Genomic DNA, 23,717 nt, shown 5'->3' on the forward strand with positions numbered 1-23,717 from the left:
CATGTGCTACCCCTTTCCCTTCTTTCCTTGGTTCTGTAGATTTGCATTAGGTGCATTAAGTAGGTGTAAGAGTTTTGAAATCCATTTGGTTGGGGGGGAGAATCTGAGCATGCATTCAAGTAGCTATTATGTTATTTAGGGTTTTCAAATGTTTGCACATTGATCTGTTCATGAAAGGAACGACGGCAGAGCTTGGCAGGAGCCCAGAAGAGTGCCACAGAAGCATGGCTGCTGATAAAAAGCTTATCTGTTGGCTAGCAGGAGACTGTATCTGTAGTAGAAATGCAGCTACATATTGAATTTTCTCTGTCAGAGGAGTAAATCTGCCATAAAAAATATAATACACAACAGAGGACAATTCTGTACAATGGAATTTTATTCAGACTGTCTGCTGAGTGTATGCTTCTTATGATGGTTAAATGGCAAAAAATTATGTTTGATCCTAAACATTGCTTGGCTAATACTGACACTTCTAAATCTATTTCAGCAATCTATGAATGAAATTTGATACAGAGGAAAATACTGCTTTAAACATCCATGCCAACAAAAAATGGTAGGTTGGCATGGACAAATTTCAGTAACAAGTCAGTTTCAACACTTCTTAACAAATTTGTATTGAAAAGAAAGCACAAAGAAAGCACAAAAGGCACTAACCTACAATCAGGACTCTTGAAAAATAAGATCTCATGTTTCTGTGATGTTGTAAAAATACCTCAGCCTGCAAGCCTCTGGAATTACTCCAGGGACATCTTGGCTTTTCTGCTATGCGAGGAGCCCTCTCTTTGTTGCTGTTCCTGCAGTGGAATGGATCCTTTCCTTTGCTGCTACAGTTCAACCTGCAGGCAGCGTCCTCAGAAGGGCGCTTGCTCTTTTCAGAGGCGAGAGGATGAGAACGCTGGACCCCAAGCAGCTCCGTGTGAAGGACAGCAGGAAATTGTGCCCTGCTTTGGACCCGTTTCAGAACACCATTGATGATGGGATCATGGTCAGCATCTTCACAATAAGATTATTATAGAGAGCTCTTGTTGGGTTTGCTGCCCTTTTTTACAGTAAGTCCGTAAACTTCTCATGGACCTGATTTGGTTTCAATGGTATTATGGCAGAGATCGGGTTATGGCTCCTCATTTTTTTCCCTGTGCCCACTTGAGAAGAGGATCGTAGGAAGCTGTCGTGGGCATGGACTTGCAGTTTGTCTCAACCCCCCGCTGCCGTCCTGCCGTGGTTCCCTGCTCTCCCCAGCTGTCCCCATAGTCATCCCACTCATGCCTAGAAGCGAAAGAAGCTTATCTGGCTTTTTAAGAAATTAGCCAAGGATTATATAAAATCCAAACCTGTGCCAGTACTCTCTTTTGGCAGGAAGACTGGAAGGAGGTAGGAGAAAGTAATGGCATCCTCAGCATTGCGGGGAAGGAGGGAAGAGAGGAGAGGGACACCCCCAAAGAAAGCAAAGGAAGAGCAAATTATCTTAACATTGAAGTGCCAGTGTTTCCTAAGGGCACAGGGTGGGGCTGAAAGGAAACAGGCATTTGGAAAAGAAGCTAGACTGGGTTACTTGTAAAGTTGTAAAGTGGAGGTAAATTGCCACCATGTGGCAATCTCTCCACATGTAAGGAAAAACCTTGCATAAAGGGGGTAGGGAATTTTTGCCCCTGGAAGGGCAGGCAGTATTCTGTGAACTGGGCTAGGGAACTAATCCATTTGTGACTCCTTGAGAAAGGTCTTTTGTCAAGAAGGGAGGCCCAAGTAGCTTTTCTACAGCTTTACTACACGTAAGAAAAGATAAAAAGTGCTATCGTTGTTTAGTAAAAGACAGCTAGTGAGGAAATTTCCCTGAGCCATGAACAATCTATAAATACCCTGAGAGACAAGCTTTGCTTTTCTATTCTGCAAGTAACTTGAGATCAGAACATCGCACAAGATTTCCAGAAATGCTGCCCTGAACACATAGTTGAAAGACCAGGGGAAAACTGTGAAACCTGCCTTGGTTGTAGCTACTGGGACAAAATTTACATGGACTTCTAGTGGGTTTGGCCAAAGCCACCTCTATTTATTGCAGTGTCACCCAAGAGCATGGCAAATCAAGAGATGTGGAAGCTGCATGGAGAAACAAGGGGTAGGAGCCAAAAAAGCAAGATCACTGGGGAGAAATGTAGGAGATGATAATTGCCAGTGAGGCCAGATTGACAGGTTGCAGGAACAAGGGCTGCCTGGGGCTTCCCCTTCTCTTTTTAGCTTGGTTTCTGTTAAGTGAACAAGAATTCCTACATTGTTATGGACCGGATGCCTGTAGGAGCATGGGGGCTCATGTCCTGCCAGTTGGTGATGAGATGAGCACTGTAATCTGGCATAAATCCCTGTCACTGCTGTGAAGAGAGGTTCCTTTCTGCCACTACCCCTAGCTGCCCTTTCTCATCGCCTCTCCTGCATTCACGGTAGCTTTCACACAGCCACAAGAAGTAATCCAACCCAGGACAGTTAGTTTTCAGCATCAGCATCTTGATTCAGAGATGCCCGTGCCTACACAAGGATGGGAGCGGGGAGGACTGGTCCCTTGCAGCACCACTGAGAATTTGTACCAGATCCAAAGAGCAACATCCATGGTCTGAGACATCAGCATCAGTCAGGTGGGGAGGCAAGTCCACAAGATGCCAAGCATTATTATTTATCCATGAGCCAGCAATGTGCCCTTGTCGCCAAAAAGGCCTATGGAATCCTGGGCTACATAGTGAAGAGTGTGACCAGTAGGTTGAAGGAGGTCATTCTCCCCCTCTACTCAGCACTGGTGAGGCCACAACTGGAATACTGTGTCCAGTTTTGCGTTCCCCAGTTCAAGAGGGACAGGGAACTGCTGGAACGAGTCCAGCGAAGGGCAACTAAGATGATTGATTGATTGGAGCATCTCCCTTATGAGGAAAGGCTGAGAGAGCTGGGACTCTTTAGCCTGGAGAAGAGAAGGCTGAAGGGAGACCTTATTATCGCTTACAAGTATCTAAAGGGTGGGTTGAAGGAGGATGGAGCCAGACTCTTCTCGGTGGTTCCCAGTGACAGGACGAGGGGCAATGGGTGCAAGTTGGAACATAGGAAGTTCTGTTCCAACACACGGAAAAACTTCTTTACAGTTAGGGTGACAGAGCACTGGCACAGGCTGCCCAGGGAGGTTGTGGAGTCTCCTTCTCTGGAGATTTTCAAGACCCGCCTGGATGCAGTCCTGAGTAATGTGCTCTAGGCAATCCTGCTTTAGCAGGGGAGTTGGACTAGGTGATCTCTAGAGGTCCCTTCCAAGTCTGAAGATTCTGTGATTTTGTGATTATTTACCTTTTTTCACCAACGCAACACCTCACCTACCTGAGATTTATGCGCCCCTCTCTTCAGCAGCTCGTTGAGTTGCCCAGTAGGAGGGAAAAAATAGATGTCAGCCAAATCAATCACACTCGCACCAGCAATGTATTTTATTGCTTCGTTTAGCATTACATTTTCTGATTTGCAAAACAGCTTATTTCTGTCTTTGTCCTCTTTCACTTTGCTACATTTTCCTTTCATCTATGATAGTATCTTTCAATATTCTTAAATAAGCGCAGAGATTCCGCTTCCCTCTTCCTTATGCTGCTTTCCCTCGCTGCTCTGCACTTTACTCTCTCCTTGTTGCAGAGAAACTCCCTGGCTCCTTCACCTTCTCCTCCTGACCCCCATTGCAGCCTTTTTGTCCTTCTCCCACCATTCTTCTCACAGACAGACACCTCCTCCTTCCAATACTCTGATCGTTCCCCACCTCACACCGAGCCCAGCCCCAGGTGCACCACCTTCTCCTCCATGGACAAGAGGGAAGCCATCTGGAGAACATGATTCCTATGCAAAGAGGTGGAGTTTATTCCATCAGTCCTCTGTACCGGCTGTGGCAGGAAAGTCTCATTCAGGAGAAGACCGATTTGCCTTCCTGTCCCTCAGGCACTGAAGGATCAATCGCCCTTTTCCTGCCCTCACCGCAGGGGAAGGACTGGCTGGCTGATGGGGTACAATGCTGACTATGAGGTTTTCTTTTTCACATCACTGTGATACAAGAGGCAGAGGATCCTCCCTGGGGAGAACCCCTCACATAACAGATTTTAGTTGTCAGTGTGCATTGCCTAATGCCAGCCCACAAACAGAAGCACAGCAGAGAGGTCTGCATGAAGAAAGCAGCATCACCCGACTCATCTAGGTCAGCAAGGAACATAAGAACTGTCACCGTTTAGCCTACTGGGAAGTATTAACCTAGAAGAAATGCAAGGCCCGCTCCGGTCCAGAGTCACAAGGTATGAGGACAACTATGCATCCTACAGACCCAGCAGACAGATTCAAATTCTTATTTCCATTGATTTTGCACCATTGTAACCACTGATTTCAATAGCTTGAGCTGCTTTTTCACCATAGCATTTACCTAATATGAAGTATGCACAGAATCAAGTATATATGCTGGGTAGTTCCTCTTTAGGCTTCTGCTGCCATCCTGTAGGAATGGCTAATCCACTTTCAGGCCTCCTGTTCATTCTTCAAGCTTCATAATTTCCCAGTACACAGCACATGGGGAAACCAGAATTCCATAAATTCCACTTCTCAAAAAGAAACCCCCCAAAAAACCCTCAACCATTACCAATCTGATTTCAGTTTTCTTCTTATACTTGCTCTGATGCTCACAAAGATAAATGAAATGGCAATATTTGTGAAACACACGACCTACTGCATGCGTATTTAAAACCGAATCTGTCAGCCATTACCCCATCTGCACAGAGATTAGTCAGAATCTCCCCCAACTTTTCCCTCCTAAGTGTCTTTCTGGGCTCTTGCCTCTAAGTTGATTCCGCTTTTAATTTTATGTTTCTGTCAATAGCAGAGAAGTAAAACAGCTGAAAGGGACAGATAAGGGACTTAGCCCACTACAGCCACCATCCAACTCCAAATTGGATTGACTGGCTGAGTGCCCCCAAATCCTCCATGGATATGCAATTTAATAGAAAGAAAAAAACTCCACATACAAAGAAAAATATGCAGAAAATAATAAGACCACTTCATGAAATGTAACAGTTTCAGCGATGTGTATGTGATTATAGCCTTAATTCAAACAAAATGTAACATACATGCTCTTATGTTACCCGAGGAAAAAAGAACCCCGGCTGATTATTTAATTTGTCCTTTTACTAAATGATTTAATTTTTAGCAAGCTGTTACCCAAGGAAGAACATAAAAAAAGGCCATATCACATCAGCCTAACAATGAACCTGGTCCACCTTGTCTTTGACATCAGCCAGGAACGGATACTGAGGGAAGACTACAAAATAGGAGTGCAACAAAACTGGGGGGGGGGGGGGGGGGAAGTGCTAAGGAGAATTTGAGGAAGAGGAAGAGGAAAAATAGGCTAAGGCAGGTGGAGGTACTAAAATAATTCCCTTAGTTTTGTGGACAGCTGTATATGCACTGTATCAGTGCACGTGAGGCTTTACTCCCATGGATGAGTGCACATGGATTCCTGGAGAGGCAGCTCCGAGCAGGAGCAGTGCTCACAGGGAGCAGCGATCATGGCTGTGCGTGAGTGCTGCCTTACCTGAGGGCAGAGGTGGAGATCAGCTCTCCTGCCTCCAGAGGCAGAACAGTGGGGATTTGGCCAACCATTCATTTTACTTTTTTTTTTTTCTTTTAACTTGAGATATTGCCCCTAAGATTCGAGCAGTTTTAACTGCAAGCAGAAATCATGTATCTTCACATTACATGTTGATGGCTTCTGTAATTGTTCAGTTAACGGGAAGATTAAAATTATAAGAGTCTTATCAAACTCCTTGTCCCCAACCAGTCAGATCGCTGCCCTAGTAGTATGCTGTGCTGTCCTCATCTCTGCCTCTCACTAGTCGTCTTTTAAATTATTCCATTTAGCTTCACAACTTGCCTTCCCTTGATCTCTTAATAGGATGGTGACCCCCTGATCCCTTTCCAGGAGCTCTGCCTGCAACCTAACCTTTCCAGACCACCAAACTTCCGTTTGCTCCTCATTTTCCTCCTGCTGTGCCACTGGTGTCATCAGTCCCTTTCTACATCTCGAGCTTTCAATTTTCTTTCATTATTTTTCTGCTAGGAAAACTCAGTTTAGCCTATTCACTGCTGAACTCCCACATTAGTTGCTGAGTAACAAAAAATCAGTGGAACATTACGTTTGCAGTGGCTCATTTAGCAGCACCACAAATGTTTTGCATGAGGAGAGTGCAGTGATTTCTATTTGCTCTTAATAATCGGAATGTCTCCATTTTGAACGCTGATGGGTTGGGTTGCTTTTTTTTTCTGATTTGGTAAAACTGAGTCTCCATTTGTGATCTGCGAACAGCGCAGGTCCACTAGCAAGAGGTGGAGGGTGGGATTCATTTCACCCAGAGAGTGCGGCTCATCCTGCCACGGGACAGGCGCCTCCGGCCATGGGGACCAGCCACCCGCCGTCCCACCTGTGCCCCTCCAGGCCGCTGGTGAGGTTAGACTGGACACCCACCCTTCAGGTGGGTCAAGCTGGATGAGGGAAATGCTGTCTCTGGGGACTTTGCCTGCTACAGCGACAGCAGCACCCCCGGCTAGGGGCTGGAGAGGTACTGCAGGCACGAACGCCAGAGAAGATGGGGGCATCATTCTTTTGGCAAAATACCAGTTTGTACAACAGATCCCCACTCTGCTCACTGTCCTGCCTGCTTCTGGGCGTCAGGTTATTTCTGGCCTTGCTGACAGCCGTTTCTGTTCATACGATGACTGTGGGTAGCAATACTAGCTCTGACATTCAGACTTAATTGACCCTCATCCCTCAAGGACGTGGAGCAGAATAAAGAAAGGCTACGCTATAAATACACTGAAATAGGCCACGCATCCTTGTCTGGAGAGCCCTTCATCTCTCCTGTCATCGTCTTGCCCGGGGGTTCAATGAGACTGTAGGTTCTCTGTGGTGCCTGTCCCAGGCACGTGTCCAGGAGCGACCGCATGGCTGTGGAGCCTTCCTCCGCCCCATGGAGATGGTCCAGTGGGGGCTGCACTGCCCCCCACTGAGCACATTGGTCCCCTCTAGTACTTCTTGCTTGCTGAAGGACATTCCCCTGGCCTTCCTTGTCTTCTCAGCAATTGTTACTAATCCCGGATGGCTCACTTTGTGGCTTGTTGGGTAGGGCAATGCGTTCAACCATTTCTTCAGCAGAAGCCATAATTACCAATATTTCAATTTAAGGTGCAGCTGCCACCAACATCCCCCACTCAGGCAAAAGACAGGACATTCTAAGCTAAAACTTGTGTGATACACAGGTTGGCCTGTATTTTTACCCATGTGTAGTGACATCATCAGTGAAGTTATTATTTGAGACAACAGAGATCTCAAAATAGTAGTAGAATTCTATTTCAGACATGTAAACCTGTTCTGTGAGAGTATATATTCATGACATACCTGTTGATCAGCTCTGAGTAATTTCAGCCTGCTTTTCTGTAGCTCCATCACGACCCAGAGATGGTGGATAAGAATCAGGGGTGAATGAGGTCTGCAGAAATTCTGGAAGAGGATACTGAGGTGACCCCAATGAGACCAGAAAAGCACTCACCTTCCATTTGCTTCTTCCTCTTTAATATTTAAAATTTCATATATTTTTACTGAGTCATTTGTTGGTCCACTACTAATAATTACCGTGCTATTCACAAGATCACTGTAAGTAGTAAAGTGTATTTTTGTGATGTTGTAAGACACTCAGTTGAACAGTATTATATAATAGGAAATTCAAACTATTTTTCCTGTGCTTTTTTTTTTTATTTTACACCTCTATTTAAAAAGTAAAGATAATATGCCTTCAATCTGTAACATAAAAAAGCCGCTGCCTTCACATTCCAGCAATACATATAGCATGGCAAACTATATACATATATATATATGCATACACATCCCCCTCAGCCTTCACAGCTGTTATTAAATATGTATTTTACATTCAGCCAGTAACCGCTGTTCAAGGTTTCTTTCCTGATGCTCAGGGACGAGTTAAACATCACTTTGATTACAGGGTGATGCATTCCCCATATCAAAAGCTAGCAAAAGGACCTCCTTTGATAGCAAAAGAGACAGCCAGCGGTGATTAAAACAAGCAAATGTCCTGGGGAAGTGTTTGAAGCGAACTGCAAACCCTGATCAAAGCACAGGTAACGTAAGCATCACAAGGCTAGTCGAAAGAAATCCTGCCTTTTATTAAACCAGCACACACTATTGGAGAAAATGGGCAACTTTTGATACAAAGGCCTTTCTTCGGGTCTGTCATTTGGTCTAATAAAAAGTGTTGTGTTTCCCTATCTATGTTGCTTCCCTTGTGTTCGCAGACCGCTGCTGAGCCAGTACTCCTGCTGCTATGGCAGAGGTAAGCCTTGCTGACGGATGTGATTGATGCCACACTGTCTAACAGTTTAGGGAAATAATCTCAGGTCTTAATGATTCCAGTACAGAAATGCAGCTCCCAAGGAGAATTTATTTGAAAGAGAGCTCTGTCACAGGAAGAAGAAACGAGAAGTTGAAAGATGTGTTTGTTGAAGCACAACGCTTCTATTACAACAATGGCAAAAACCTATTTTCCAACATGGTGAAGGTTACCACAGAGCGAAGCCGTCTGAAGTCTCTGTCTCTCACAATCACTGTCTGGCTTTGTGCAACTTTACTGCAGTGACTTCAGATACGTATTGGTTTCTTAACCTGTAGCTACACACCCCTCTGCCCTACCTGACTGTGTGGTTGCCTGCCCAATTGAGACAAAAGAAGCCCTTCTGCCACTTTCTCCCGAGGGCTGCAAGACTGACAAGAAGCACATCTGAGAGCAAGCGGAGAGGTGAGAAGAGCCCTCTCCAGCTTGCATTTGCAAGGGTTCACTGCTTCTCGGCTATTCCTCATCTTGCAGCAGCTTCCTTCACCCTGAGGACTCGTGACCTCCACAGGCAAGGAGGCTGAGCTGCCGATAAGGTCCTGGGTCATTTGTGGTACAGCAAAGAGAAAACAGTGGGACAGGGAGGGAGAAGTGAAAGGTGATTAACCGGGGTAAGAATTTCTGCAAAGGCAGCATTTGACATAGAGATGGGCAACAAGTTGGAGAAGAAAGAGCCTCAAGTTCATGTTTGGGCTATATAAGGACATAAAATGGATTTGGGGATTGGAATTGATTTATCCTGAACATCAGTTGGGTGCCTTGGAGAACTGTGGGTTGGGACTGAAGTGGGGGGAGGCAGGTACAAGTCCTGGGAGGGGCGTGTGGCTCTTTCATGAGAAGCTTGTTTGAAACTGCCTCACCTTCACTGGGGCGTGTGCGGAATTCCTCCAGGGGAAGCAAGGCAAGGATGAGAGGGACAAAACGTTAAGCTGAGCCTTTATTTTTTGTGCTACTAAAGTGAATCCGTTAGTGAAGCATTTTGATTGAAGGTAATGCTGACACATGCTCCAGTTGTAGATCTGCCAGTTTGCTTCCAAACCGTCTGTGATGAAAGGAACATTTTCACCAGCCTGCTCCGCTGCCAGACAGGCAGGCAGGCAGGAGTGAGACAGGGTGGCTGACTAATTTCCAAATGTCAAGGTTTGCCTTTGGCTCTCTCTCTTCCCCCCGCCCAGTTTTACAGAGGCAGGCTGCCCGTTTGTGATGGCGGTGCCTTGAGCAAGAGGACTGTCACTGCTTTCAGGACGCTGGCTAATGATGCTGTACGCTGCTCCTGAGGTCTCAGCACACAGTAATCCCTGAGGAACGCATCTTCATCTGTCTCTTCAGGGGCTGGTTTTTCTCAGGTTGAGTAATATTGTGTGAGAAGCTGCTGCAAAGTCCTGTGCAAATGTCACTTGCACTTTCCTTGTCAATGAAGAGCTGAGCTCGTTACAGATGCCCGCTTTGTACCATCATGTACCTGTTTATTCCTCTTACAGACCGATACGGTACATTGTGTACAAGACTCTCCAGAGACCACATATATAGTTTAACAATAACACGCTGCCAAATGTATTCCCTCTCAGAAGCAGAAGAGACAGCATTTCCCGAAAAAAACACATCCCCCATCTATCTGATCCTTCCATATTCGTGCAGGCAAAGACCTGGGTAAAGAGATGAAATTGTAACCTTTCCCTGAAAGCCACTCACAGTCCTTGCCTGACTAGGACATGGCACAGCAGAGGTCTTCACTGGGAATGTTGCATAGCCGTGGCACATTAGACCTAGGCACAGGGTTTGTAAACCCCCAGCAGCTCTTAATGGAAGAATTGACTCTGTAGCAGTCAAAAATCAAATGCTGAGGTATATGCAGAAGTAAACAAGAAACCCCTCCAACTGCTGACGAGCAGAGTGTCGGAAATGTCCATCAGTTACTGCCCATCAGATTGCTCACGCTGCAGACCCTCAGATGGCTTTGATAGCTGTGTTCTGCTGAGGCTGTAACTTCTCTGGAAACTCTCAGGGGTGATGCCAAATGGGGTAACCTCATCTGTGAGTCATATATATGGATAAACATAGAAAAGCTACATACAAAGGTGCAGAGAGATGTGAATGGAAAAGTAAGAGCTCTTCACTATGTACATTAACAGAAATGTGAGAAGAAATGGGGGAATCAGAGCCCACTCTCCCCTGCATGCATTTCAGCATAATTGTGCTTGTTTTTCTCTTTTCCCCCTTCTCTTGGCTTCTCTCTGCCTTGCTGACCATTGTAATAACTGATTTACGGGCGCTATTTTCCTCAGCACCATTTCCAACAGATTTTCTTTCCCTTTGCCACATGTTTCTTTTTATTTCTTGTCTCACTGGCCATGCACCTCACCCTGCTGCTGGGGTGATATCCCCCAAACATGCATTTCAAATTTGCTTATTTGCCCCATTACGTTTGCTCCAGCCAAAGCCCCAGTGATATTTGAACTCAGCTTCTTCTTCCCTGCAGAGGTCTTAACCTCACAAGAGGCTCTTCTTCTCTCTTTACCTTTTTCTTATTTCACTGCGGCTTTTTCAATGTCATTATCTCTCTTTTCCCCCACCAACAAAACCACCTCAAAGCTGCCCCTATGTTTCTCGTCTTCCAACCTCTCCCGAGACTCTCCTTATTGAATTTCCCACAAGGATCCCTGCAAAGATCACAAGACCCATAGGAACCCCTGCCAAAGTGATGAAATATGCATCGGCTCTACCTGTGCTGATAGCGATAGCCCTTTCGAGCCTCCCGTGTCCATCATGAACTCTGCTGTTCACATGGTATCCCGCAAAGATGATAAAGCAAGCAGGGACTCCTGCAGAGAAAATAAAAGCCGGAAGGGCTCCCCTGGTGCTTCCCATTACACTGAAGCTTCAAAAAGGTAGGGATAAATATATTCAACCTTTTCAAGACAGGGAAGCGCAGCAAAATGTTGCAGAATGACTCATTTAAAGGAGTTTCAGAAATGTGAAGGAAATGCACAGCGCTGGGTTAAGACGCAAAGGTGATGCTTAGGAAAACTTCACGGGAAAAAAAGAAGATTGGGAGGAATTAGAGCCTGGGAATTCACAGTTAAGTTAACCCAACTGTTGCATATATAGACAATCAGGACCAAGTTGGCTTAGAAAGGCTTAAATCTGTCTTGGCACCTTGCTGCCCCAGGCTCTCTACTAGTCAATGTTTGTCCCGAGACTATAAAGTATTTGACACCCTAAAACCTCTGTAGTTTTATCAGTTCTTTGGCTCATATTGCCGTCATCCTAAACTAGGTCTAACCCAATTTAAGTTGCAGAGGACACACATAAGGGAATATCCTTGCACACAGGGCTGTAGTCTTTTTGAAAATCATAAAAGCTTAAAGTAGTTAGCAATTTCCCAGCCACTGACATCAATAAATTATATGAGGAAAGAGGGTTGGAAACGAACTGAATCTTTGGATAAAGTATGAGAAGAAAAAGAGGGCAGGCACTGCTGCTGTCTTACCAGAGAAAGGACAGGAGAAAAGTCTATGAGCTTCTCATGGCCCTTCAGGGCAGGTTCTCAGGTACAGCCACGGCTCTCTCTGGGGCAAGGATGCTGAACAGACTGGAGCTCTTGCTCCTTTTAGCGTGAGGCAGCATGAACAAGTAGCACTTTTCAGCCAGATCAGGTATGTGTCCCTCCTTCACTAAGGACTGACCGGAACTTTAAAACTGTCCCAGCTGACCTGGGACTTTAAAATTCATGACACCACTACTGACATTCAGGTATGCAATTCATTTCACAGTAACACATTTTGCAGGTGAAGATTTTGCTCAAAACCAATGGATTCTGCTTCAACTGTCCTGAAATGTAGCTTTTTTTTTCCTCTAAAGGTCCATTACAACAGTCAGCTTTAACTTGATTTTTCCACTGTTTTTATATAACCATTTGCTTCTACATGAGAGAACAGATGATGCCAGCTAAACACAAATTTATGCCAGTATGACTTTAATGACTTCAGCGGAGTTGAATTAAGTGATGTGTTTAGCTTCACTTGGTAGTGTTCCCTTCCTCCTGTTTTTGATAAATTAACCAGTTGCAATCATGGGTTTTTAATAAACTGACAAGGTCCTTCTTACAGCTGTGTGCTCCCTACCTGATAAGCATAAAGCAAGACTTACTAATGCCACTATTTTTAGTCCTCTTTTAACCTACATTATTCTTGTTTTTATTTCGCTTGAATGTTTAATTTTTTATTTATACATTATTTCAATTTTTTTGCCTAAATACCAATAGAAAGGAAGCAATGCATAATGATTGAGAAAAAATACTATACAAGCAATAAACATTAATTAATGTTTAATTAATTTAATAAAGAATGAAATTAATACATACAACAAAAAGTATGTAGTTGTACAGCGCTGTAAACTGGGAGGAAGGGAAAAGCCAGGGGGCAATAATTCTTTTTTCAGGCTAGGCTGCCTTTCTCACCCGAGAGGACAAAATTAAGACAGTAGGGCATTGCCAGGCTGCACTTCCACTGCCATCTGAAAAGTGCCCAAGGGGAGTTGTGCTGTGCTAGCTCAAGCTATTTTCCTTCCCATCTGCTCAAGTTGATTTAGAGAAGTGCATTATGCAACTGCCCTGCTGTAGTCCTGCTATGCTGAGGTTCAAATGGATGCGGCAGTGCACTTAACACTTTTAGGAGAAGTTTTGAGGAAAAGGATTGATTATATCAAACCAGGCTTTTCAGTCTGCAATGGTAAAGGTATTGCTATACGGCTATTAAAAAAAAAAAAAGGGAAAAAAAAGAAAAAAAAAAAGAAAATACCTGAGGATAGATGACGATTAAAACTAAGAAAGGCTGAAGTACACCCAGTTGTATCAGCAAGGAGTAATAGCATGAAAACCAATCAGGACAAGACTGAAGACACATTACCTGCACAGCTTGGGGGTTTGGCAGCGAAACAGTGATGTTATCATTCACCAACAATTCAGGGCACGGTCACCTGCAGTCCTTCAGATCGTCTCATATCACTGCCAGTATGGGAAGTAGCATTTTTAAATCACACATGTCAAGTGCTTTCCCTCAGCTAAAAAAAAAAACAACCAAAACATTTTAGTGGCTATTTGTGAAATGTGATAAAACATCCCGATTAATATTTAGTTTAATGAAATACTCCCTCAAATTCCCTATGTTTTCTGTGATAAAACTAGCTAATGGTGTCCTTTACGCAGACTAGTATTACAAATGACACTGTCTTCCTTGATCCTCATTTACCTGACTATTACGCACCTCCCAGCTCCATGTGGTTAATCAGTGTTGCTCTAAGGACCTAGCTCCCCTAGGGAAAAGGGTGACAGCAAGTTTGTTCGTCAGCTCTTTTCCGAAACATTCAACATGCCGACACCACAGACATACAGTCACTTTTTAAGAGCAGGGGGAAGTGGTTGGTCACAATATCTGTGTGACCAGCTGTTCCCAGCTCAATCTACCCTTGTTTCTTCCAGAGGTGAGCAAGAAACCCCAAACACCATCGCTGCACTGATACAGCAGGGCTATATGAACCTATCTCAGGCTGTTATGTAACAGGTTTGCAGTCGTCCCAAAAAGCCCATTTTCCCCTAGAACAGTCCAAGTGGTAGTTCAGCAAGGCGTGGACATACAGGGTGAAAAGCTAAAGAGGCCATACCTCCCCTGACAATACAGTTGCATCTGGTGCTGGCGTCGAAAATCCCCCATAGGCGTTGATTTGGCTCTACACTCTGCTGTGCTTACATATTACGAACAGCTGTAAGAATCATCACTGCTGATGGGATGCATTTGACAACCAGGCTGCTGCCCCCACTAAAAACTGATGTAAACTCATCTTTGAGGCTGAGTATCGCTTACTCCATGAGCAGGACATACACAGGACTTTGATACGGAGCTTACATCAGTCCTAGGACCAAACCCAATTCCCTCTGCAGCTGAAGTCAGTGGACAGACTGTTGCTGATTCCATGAGATTTGAGGCTTGTCTTAGGAATGCCTGAGGTATCCAGAACATATTAGGAAGCACCTTCCTATGAAAAGCTTGGAAACTGTCTTAAATTGCATCCTTCTTGCTGTTTTAACTAGCTAGGGCTTTACTGATACTTCTTTAAATGAATGAGAATGAAAAGTAATTCATTTCTAGAATCAAGTCTAGAGCAGAGACAGCAAAGTACTTAAGTTCAGAAATGATTAAAAAATCATGATATTTATAAGTTATTACTTGTTTATCTTCTGATCTATGACAGTTCACTGAACTGATATAAAATTATCATCTTACCTCTTTTTCTCTCTGCCTCAAAGCAATATCAGAGCAAAGAATGACTCGACAAGAATAAAGTTGGTAAATATAAATGGCTTCATCAAAAGAGCGAGTGCCGCAGGACGCAAGTAACCTTTTTTCAGAGCACTGACAGAATTATGTCGATTCTATTCTAAAAATTTTCACAGTCATGGAAACATAAAAGAGCTGGTTCTTGTTATTTTTTTGCTTACAGTTGAAAATTGACAAGAATTGTGAGAGCTCTTAAAGTTATTTCAGGTCACTGATATTCCAAAAAGTTCTGAAAACTCATAATTAATTAAAAAGCAATTGCACTCTGCAAAGCAACCATGTAAAAATGATAAGGTGAACTCAAAGCATGTATACCTTGCACTCCAAATCCTATTTCTCACACTGTAGGGGTTTGTGGCTTTGTATAAATTACATTTGGTTTACCCTCTCACAGTTTCTAAGAAAGAAGCTGAGAGGCTAAGCAGAGTGAGAAGAAACAAGTTCCTTTTGCCTGTCAGAAGTGTAACCTCAAGAGCTGCAAAAGATCTCCACCACTTTTGTCTCATTAGCACTCTTTAGGGATGCAAGTGGAAATCAAGTTATTGATGGGCCTTAAAACTGAATTTTAGGACATATTTTTTACTATTACCTACATTTATACACCCCTACAAAGTTGCTAGTTACTGAGGCACTAAGCATACGTAGGCAAAGAAACAGCACTGTGAAACAATAAGCTTGTACAACGTCACATTATGAAAAGTTCATTTTCATGGCAAGTCTCGGCTTGTTAGCAATCTTATTTCTGATGGCTCCTAGTCAGCCAGCCTCTGTAGGCTCTCATCTTCCTTGGCTAATTCAGCAAAGACAGACAAATAATCCTTTAGTTGGCATTTGCCCAGGCAGAATTACTCTAATTTTTCCAGACTTGCCAAAAATACTTCAGAAATCCCTGTTCTTTCCTTCTAACTCATTTGTATACCTGTTTGTTCCTGTCAGCGCCTGATTACAGCTGCAGTGATCAGCTTGATCTGATCTCATTTCCAGCACAGATGTTTGGTTTTCACAGCTTCCCCTCTGCGGATATTTGTTGTCGCATTTCCCCCTGCAGGGGTTTGAGTCTTTTGTTTTGGTTTACTTTAGTTTTTGTTTCCTTTTGCAATCTTACCAGGTATTGCAGATTGCCTTTTGGTTTAGGCTCTGTCTGTGCCACGGCCCAGATGGCACCAAGTTTTAAAATGGCAAAGAAATGACTGGATTATCGTATGGCTTGATCCTGCCTCGTGTGTGAGTTTTCTCCAACGATACAACAGGTGCCTAAAGTGTGCGGGGGAATCGTTGCCCTCCAGCACGATTCCCAGCCGGCAGCGACGGCCGTTGACATTACAGCTTTTCCGCAATGGCTCTGACAAGGAAGAACAGTGCTGACAAGCTGGAGGGACTTCAGGGAGGGAAGATGAACTGAGCCTTTGGATCCCCCAGTGCTCTGGATGTGTTTCTCTCACGCGTCTGTCTGGGACGATGGTATCTGGCTGCAATAAACTGAGAAGAGCGATTGTGTTGTGAAGCGCACAAGAGCTCAACACGTGATGAGAGGGAACATCCTCCCTCTTGGCAGGCACAGCTAGAGTTCTTGGGTAGGAGTCAGAGAAGCAACCACGCAGTTTGCAGGGCCTGAGAGGGGCATTTCTAATAGAAAAGGAAGGAAAAGAAGAGGTGTGGATTGGTTTTGTGCTATTTGCAATGTGAACTGCTTTGATAGTATTTCTCTGACAGGTTCACGTCAGATCAAAACCTGGTATCATAAGTACTTACACCAAGAAGTTATTTTCAAGCATTATGTTTGCTGCATGGAACATATTTTATTCTTAAATACTGACAGTATTTTAAAGTTATTCCTTTGCCTGTACTATTATAAAAGTTGATTGCCCAAACTAAATAAGGCTCAGTCTTGTTGCTGTTTGGGTGCCACATACTAAAATGATGCAAGAAGCGATGATCATAGTTCAGCTAGTAGAACATCTGCCTCTGAGTCAGTAATTACCGAGTGCTCCTGCATTGAATTTAGGGGTCACTGGGCTGCTGAATGTGCTGTTCTTGCATGAAATATGAAACAAAAATTCTAATCACTTGTTGGCCATTAAATAACTGATGACAGCTTTCATCAGAGACTCACAATAGCTTTGCTCCTCTAACTGTGCCAGGTAATTACATTCTCTCTACCTAAATGCACTTTCAATTGCAGAGAGTACTTTTCTCCTCTAAACTGTTTAGAAATAATGTTATGCACTGTTAAATTATTGCCCTTCTCCCTCCTCAGAGGCAGCTCATTTTCAGCACAAGACAAAGAGATCCAGGTCCATACAAGGATGCTCCACACAAGCTGCCCAGCCGCGTTTCGGCTCCCGGGTGCCATGCTCTCAGGCATCGCTGTAGCCTCATCTGTCCCGTGCAATCCCGGCTGCTGGAAGTAAGTGGCCCTACTGAAATCTGCTCACCACTCTCCCCTTCTAAGAGCTCCCATCGTAGCACAGGCTGTTTGCACCACCAGGTACTCCAGCTCGGGCTGAGGGTTGTACGGGATAACGGCATTTGACCCAGCTGAACTGAAGGGTATGAATTGTTTGGGGGTTTTTTTGGTTTTTTTTTTTTGTGGCCTCAGTTTTGCATTTGATTATTCAGCAATTCAGTCCAGGCACAAATCTGTCTACTTGCATTATGGGAGAGGAAGGTCATTTTCCAAGAACACAGGTACATATGAATATAAAATTATGCCCCCTCCCCAGCAAGCATTATAGTCACTCACAGCTGAAGAGAAGTGTTTAACTCCTGAGCAGTGTAATCTACATCTGTCTTGTGGGAAATACGTTATCTAACAGATTTCCATATATGGCCTGGAAAAAAATCTCATATATACACTTACTAAGGGAGAAGGCAGAAGAAAGAGGCAAGAAATATGATCTCTTTATTAACATTAGTTGAACATAACAGTATACAGAAACTTCCATGTTTGCTTACAACTGACCATTTTGCAGAGAAATTAGTAATTCTTTTGAAAAAATGATTGACTAGTACTCCTTACTCAAAAATGCCTCAGGGCAGATACCAAATTGCTAGAGAATCTGCAATATTCTGCTCTCTGCAAGCACAAATCCTTCTTACATCTTCTGCATACCTGCAGCCATCCCTGTTCAGTGGCGCTGTCTTTCTGCCATGAAGTTTTGGCTGCAGATTTAGAACTCTCGTCATTTTTACCTCAAACGACCTCGGCCCAGCTTAGACAACATCCTCCAGATTTGACCCCGATGCAGATCTCACTAAAGGAAAGGGTCTGCTCAGTGTCACTAGGATAATAAGACAAATACCTTTAAAGCCTGTAGCTCTGATCCCCCAGCTATCTGCTTTCAGTAATCAGATTCTGGAAAGCTGTTACTGTAAGTCAAGTCGGTACTGTTAAGAGTAAGCAGCGCCGTGTTGTGAAGCGAACAAGCCGAACTAACGGCAGAGCAGTGGTAATAAATGCCCCCTCGAGCCATCTTTTTGAAGAAGCAAATGCTTATCAGAACTATACTGAACTCAGGGGAAAGCAGGGGAGGAAATATCAAAAGGCACTTTTTGAAGTCCTTCTTTTCTTTTGTATTTTTGACACAGTAAAAGGAGATGAAGGGAAGATGTTCAGAGCCATTAAGAGCTGCAGGCATGAGGCCAGTTTATGACATAATTATCTCACAAACTCTGCTGGCTTCCTTCATGGCTACAAATTTTCATATAATACTGAAATTATTAATTCCTACAGCCTACCGTTATTTCTTGATTCATTTGGAGGCATTTGCTTTTACCAGCTGAATCAAAATACTGAAGTAGCTTGCTTTCTTAATTACAACAGAAATCTGGAAGATAAGGACACATCGCAGGAATATGAATTTGGTGTGGTCTAAACCACAACTCTTTTTTTTCTGCTGGAGTTCATATAATGGGGAAGAATCTATGAGACTGGAGAGGTAGGGAAAAAAGACTGATACTGCTACGTTTAATAAAGTGAGAGGACAGAGTGAGGAGATTTTAAAACCAATGTTGCAGAACACCAAGTGATGTACTGTGGAGAAGATTTATAGTTTGATCTAAGGTTAAACAGAGATGTGAACAAGCCAGATTTTGGCATCAGGAAAATAAATTGTTAGTTACCTTAACTGTAAGTCCCATCAACTTTACTATCAGATCAAGTCCTTACTTCTCCTGAGCATAATCCTTCCTATAATCCTGAACCAGAATTTCTGATATGACTTTTTTCCCCCATCATAACACTTTTTTCTCCCTTCAGTAGCACTTGGTAGCTGATTGCAATGTAAAAAAACAGCGAGAGAGAGGAAATAGACCCCTTGTCATTGCAGAAATGTAACTGCCTATTTACCATGTGCACATGCTCTTCAGATTTCCATATTGCTTCTGACTGCTTTACACTGGGCATAAATTAGTTCAAAAATCCATGCCGTCCTCATTGTGAAAAGGAGAGAGGAATCAGAGCTCTGCTTAAGGTAGCTGCCACTTGCAAATAAAAAGGGGAAAAAAAATAACCCCACAGGCACATTATGGCTGGCTAGAAGATGCCTTCAGTGGTGCAACTGTTACTCACATGCACTTACAGATCTTTACAGACCAGTCCTTCTGTGTAACCTCTGATTCTTGCCTCCTTCTGAAACTATTTTCCTTGCTCTGCCCAGTCCTAAACACCTTTCTATCATACCTATCCCCCATGCCCTGTACGCATTCTTTCTCTCCTGTTGTCAAAATTTTGCTTTTTTTGGTTCTCCATGAAAAAGGAAGAATTAGCAGTCTGACTTCACTGCAGGTGGCTAAAGGGCAGCATTAGATATCAAAGAAAGGCTGAGGAAGGCAGCAGCGACAGTGCACACACGGCAGCTGAAGCAAGAGGGACGAAATTATTTACTGAGGGTGGTGAGGCACTGGAACAGGTTGCCCAGGGAAGCTGTGGATGCCCCATCCCTGGAAGTGTTCAAGGGTTGGATGGGGCTTTGAGCAACCTGGTCCAGTGGGAGGTGAGTTGGAACTAGATGATCTTTAAGGTGCCTTCCAACTCTAACCATTCTATGATTCTATGAAAAGCAAAAGGCATGGATAGGAACTGAGGCATCAGAGGCCATAGCTAAGGGACATTGCTTTGGAACAGGGTCCAGACAAGGACAAGGACAGGAACTGGTGAAAAAACAGCAACATGGGCAAAAGGAACAAGCTGGGAGAGCAAGTGGCACGCACAGGGGTTTATAACCACAAGAATACATTTCATCAAGAGCTTTAAACTGAAGCCTGGATCAGTTTACTCTTCATTTAAACTGAAGCCTGGATTCTTGGATATCTATGTGGCAGCAGACCTACAAAAACAGGTAACAGCCCACTATCGCTCCAGTTTACTCAGGTAGTTTAATTGGGAGGATCTCTGCTCTAGATCTGATACCGCTTTGCTAGGAACCTAGCTGGAAGCCCCTGCGATATTCTGTGTGTTAAAATATACTTGGTTTTTCACCTTTTAGGCATAGATATGGAAAGACACCTGGAAAAAAAAAGTGTCAAAGCTAGGACTCAACCATTTTTATTTAAAAACACTTCTCTGATGAAAAATGATGCCTAAGAACTGAATGATCTTTGGCTGAAAATCTAATTTCTGTTTGGATATGCCACTACATGGTGTTGTATACCAGGTGCCAATTATACCCAGCATCTTCTAAATTCCTCTTAGCCAAAGGACTGAATTTCAAATCATTCCCAGAACATCACAGAACAGCGTGAGCTCTGTTCCTCCCCATCAGTGATAAAAACCACAGGCCTCATGAGAAACAGAATATGTTCAGGCACTCTGACTACAGGAGCAAATGGAAGAGTGTGTCACTAATTATTAATTTGTCTTGCATATGCCCACTTTGCGATGTCTGGATCCTGACCTGTCCTTGACAAGCAATCCTGACTGCAAGTTAACCCAATGAGAGACATCCTGCAAACAGAAAAAGGACTGACAGATGAGCTCTGGTGCACCTTGTTTGGCAAGTTTTAAGATATCCCTGCTGCACAGTGGACCAAATGTGATATTAGCAACATCACTGCAAAATCTGGAGTCTTACTTTAAATCTCTAATGAAGGTGGCTTTAAGCAAAGGTGGTGCTCTGCACAGGGCAGCTTGAAGCAGAGGCACGCGTCCTTCTGTCAGTTCTGTCAGGTGGAAAATCATCCCTAGGAATCACAAACCAGGCACTTAAAATTAGTAGATGTTTTTTACCGTGACCTACCTTTAGCTCCCCATGTCCTGGTTCTAGTGTGGAGAGCAATACTGCCTTCTGTCACTAAGTTGTCATAAAGAAGAATTCAGTAACATTTGTAGGTAAGTCAGTTATTAGAGGGGAAAGCATCATAGAAAAGACTGTAGGAAACAGTGTATCAATTCAAGATACACTATAATGCATATAGATCAAGACATTGTGAAAGAGGAATGTTAGTAAATGATGTACAAATGAGACACAGGCATTGTGTATCCTCCTAATGAATGAGGAAAGGAAAAAACATCACATATGAAGATGTCAGTTAAAAATATACCATAATGCATTTGCATAAGAAAATGGTATGAGACACCTCTCTTCTGACACTTCCTAACTCTTTATGACATAACCTACATGTACTTTTAATGTGGGTTTTTTTAGGTAACGTCCTTAGCAAAGGACCATTTAGACGAATAACATGTTTCTGTAGTTCAGTTCCAGGAACCAACAAAGACTGAGAGGTTTATACAGCCAACAAAAGCTTACTCCATAATCAAAAGACAGAACTGCAAAAGACTCCAGCTTCCATTATCACCATGTTATAACTAGGTCAGACTAAATAAAGCAGTAGATTTAGATTTTAAAGGATAGTTATGAATTTAATATAAATGAAGGCTAGATAAGGTTGCCAATTGGGAGAAGGATCACTGAGAACTCAAAAAGTATTTTTTTTTTATTTTTCAGGTGACAAAGTTGAGCAGTAAGCCAGCACAAAGATTTTTGCAATAGTAAAGACATGGCAACAAGGTGCCTAAAGGACCTGAGTGTGAAGAAAATGCACTTAGAATCTAATGAGATCAGGCAAGCTGAAAAAAATAATTAAGATAATCTGGTTTAGATAACATAAGAATATTCACAAGCTTTTTCGAATAGCTGTCATCTGAGGGAAAAAAGGGTGTGTGTGCACATTGGAAGGAGAACAAATAAATGTATTCACTAATAAGCAGGAAGATAATACAGTGCCTCCATCCTTAGCAAACCAAATCAATATTTTTGCTGCCAGACACCCTTGGCCTCGAAGGACAAGGGGTTTGTTGATGCTCTCAATCTACAATAGGGATGGTTTTAAATGCCTTCAGTTTCATAAAAGCTATCAGCACTTTTTTATTTTTCACAATTGACCAGGGCAGAAGTGGCATCATTACAAACAAGGGGAAAAAAAAAATCTTCTTGATTCCAATGTACAAAACATTAAAAAGCACATCAGGTTCTCTGAAAAATCAATCCCTAAAGTAGCGTGTAAACATGAATAAAGATTGGCAAAAGCTTCTTCCACTGTAAGCAGTTTTAAAACAATCGTCACAGAGTCTGATGACATTTAAGCCATGAAAAAGGCATGCGAGTCTGTCAACAAAACTGAAAATAACATATAGGCTTAACTCAAAATCACTGTATCTGGTTATTTCTTGAAGAGAAAACCCCACAAGCGAAGCAAGATTGTGGCAATAGGACAGCACCTTTAAACAGCTGACTTCGGAATGGCAGCACATTCCCAGAACTCCAATTTTATACCCTGCTTCAGTCTGGACTTTGAATGATCCAAAATTGCTGTGATTTATTCAAGAGACTCCAGAGATAGAAACACGTCAAGGAAAAAGGAGGGGAAAATAAAAGGTGTGGAAACGCATGGAGAGCGGGCACACTGAGGTTGTATCCCTGTGACACCAGAACTGTGGCGCACTGGCAGGGTCAGGGACTCCCGCAACTCCCGCACGGCATCGCCCTTGCCCAAACCTCCCCTGTTCTGCAGCGTGGCACCCTTGCCATCAACCACCCCCTCACCAAAGCACGTGGGTGTTTCTGATCGCCAGAGCAATAAACCGCCCTGTGAATAAAGCTGGAATAGAACCAGAGCTGTCTCTCAGATTGAGGGAATTTGCTCTGGTGAGATCCCACTTGGAGTACTGCATCCAGCTCTGGAGCCCACAACATAAGAAGGACACGGACCTGTTGGAGCAGGTCCAGAGAAAGGCCACAAAGATGATCAGAGGGCTGGAGCACCTCTCCTACGAAGACAGGCTGAGAGAGTTGGGGTTTTTCAGCTTGGAGAAGGCTCTGGGGAGACCTTATAGCAGCCTTCCAACATCTAAAGGGGGCCTACAGGAGAGCTGGGGAGGGACTTTTTACAAGGGCATGTAGTGATAGGACGAGGGGGAATGACTTCAAATCGGAAGAAGGTAGATTTAGATTAGATATTAGGAAGAAATTTTTCACTCTGAGACACTGGAACAGGTTGCCCAGGGAAGTTGTGGATGCCCCATCCCTGGAGGTGTTCAAGGCCAGGCTGGATGGGGCTTTGAGCAACCTGGTCTAGTGGGAGGTGTCCCTGCCCATGGCAGGGGGGTTGGAACTCAATGACCTTCAAGGTCCCTTCCAACCTAAACCATTCTATGATTCTGTGATTCACAGAGCGGATACACCAAAGTTTGTTCAGCTGCAACGCTTGGAGATAAAGGCTTTTGATCCAAAGCTTGGCTGGGAGGATGTGAAGGGAAACACCTTGGTGGGAAGGGAGAGCACTTTCGTGTTATCAGGTGACTGGGATAACACCAAGACTGCCACCCTCCACCCGCAGCATTTAATCAGCTTTCACGCTTACCTTGACCGCATTTCACGCCTCCCCCTCCCCCTTCCGGCACCCCTGGACCGAGCCCGGAGGCTCAGCCCCGTTCCCG

General features: G+C 43.7%; 1 protein-coding gene across 1 annotated transcript in view; it reads left to right on the forward strand.

Annotated features, from left to right (window-relative positions):
- Positions 1–886: 886 nt before the first annotated feature.
- The window catches only part of FAM89A (family with sequence similarity 89, member A), a 27,547-nt gene continuing 4,716 nt past the window's right edge, over positions 887–23,717 (forward strand). Inside the window, exon 1 of the mRNA XM_009891152.1 lies at positions 887–985. Coding sequence (XP_009889454.1) covers positions 887–985 — 99 coding nt within the window. The remainder of the gene's footprint in view (positions 986–23,717) is intronic.

The sequence above is a fragment of the Charadrius vociferus genome, unplaced genomic scaffold (genome assembly GCF_000708025.1).
Source record: "Charadrius vociferus isolate BGI_N301 unplaced genomic scaffold, ASM70802v2 scaffold78, whole genome shotgun sequence".
In the NCBI taxonomy this organism is placed as follows: domain Eukaryota; kingdom Metazoa; phylum Chordata; class Aves; order Charadriiformes; family Charadriidae; genus Charadrius; species Charadrius vociferus.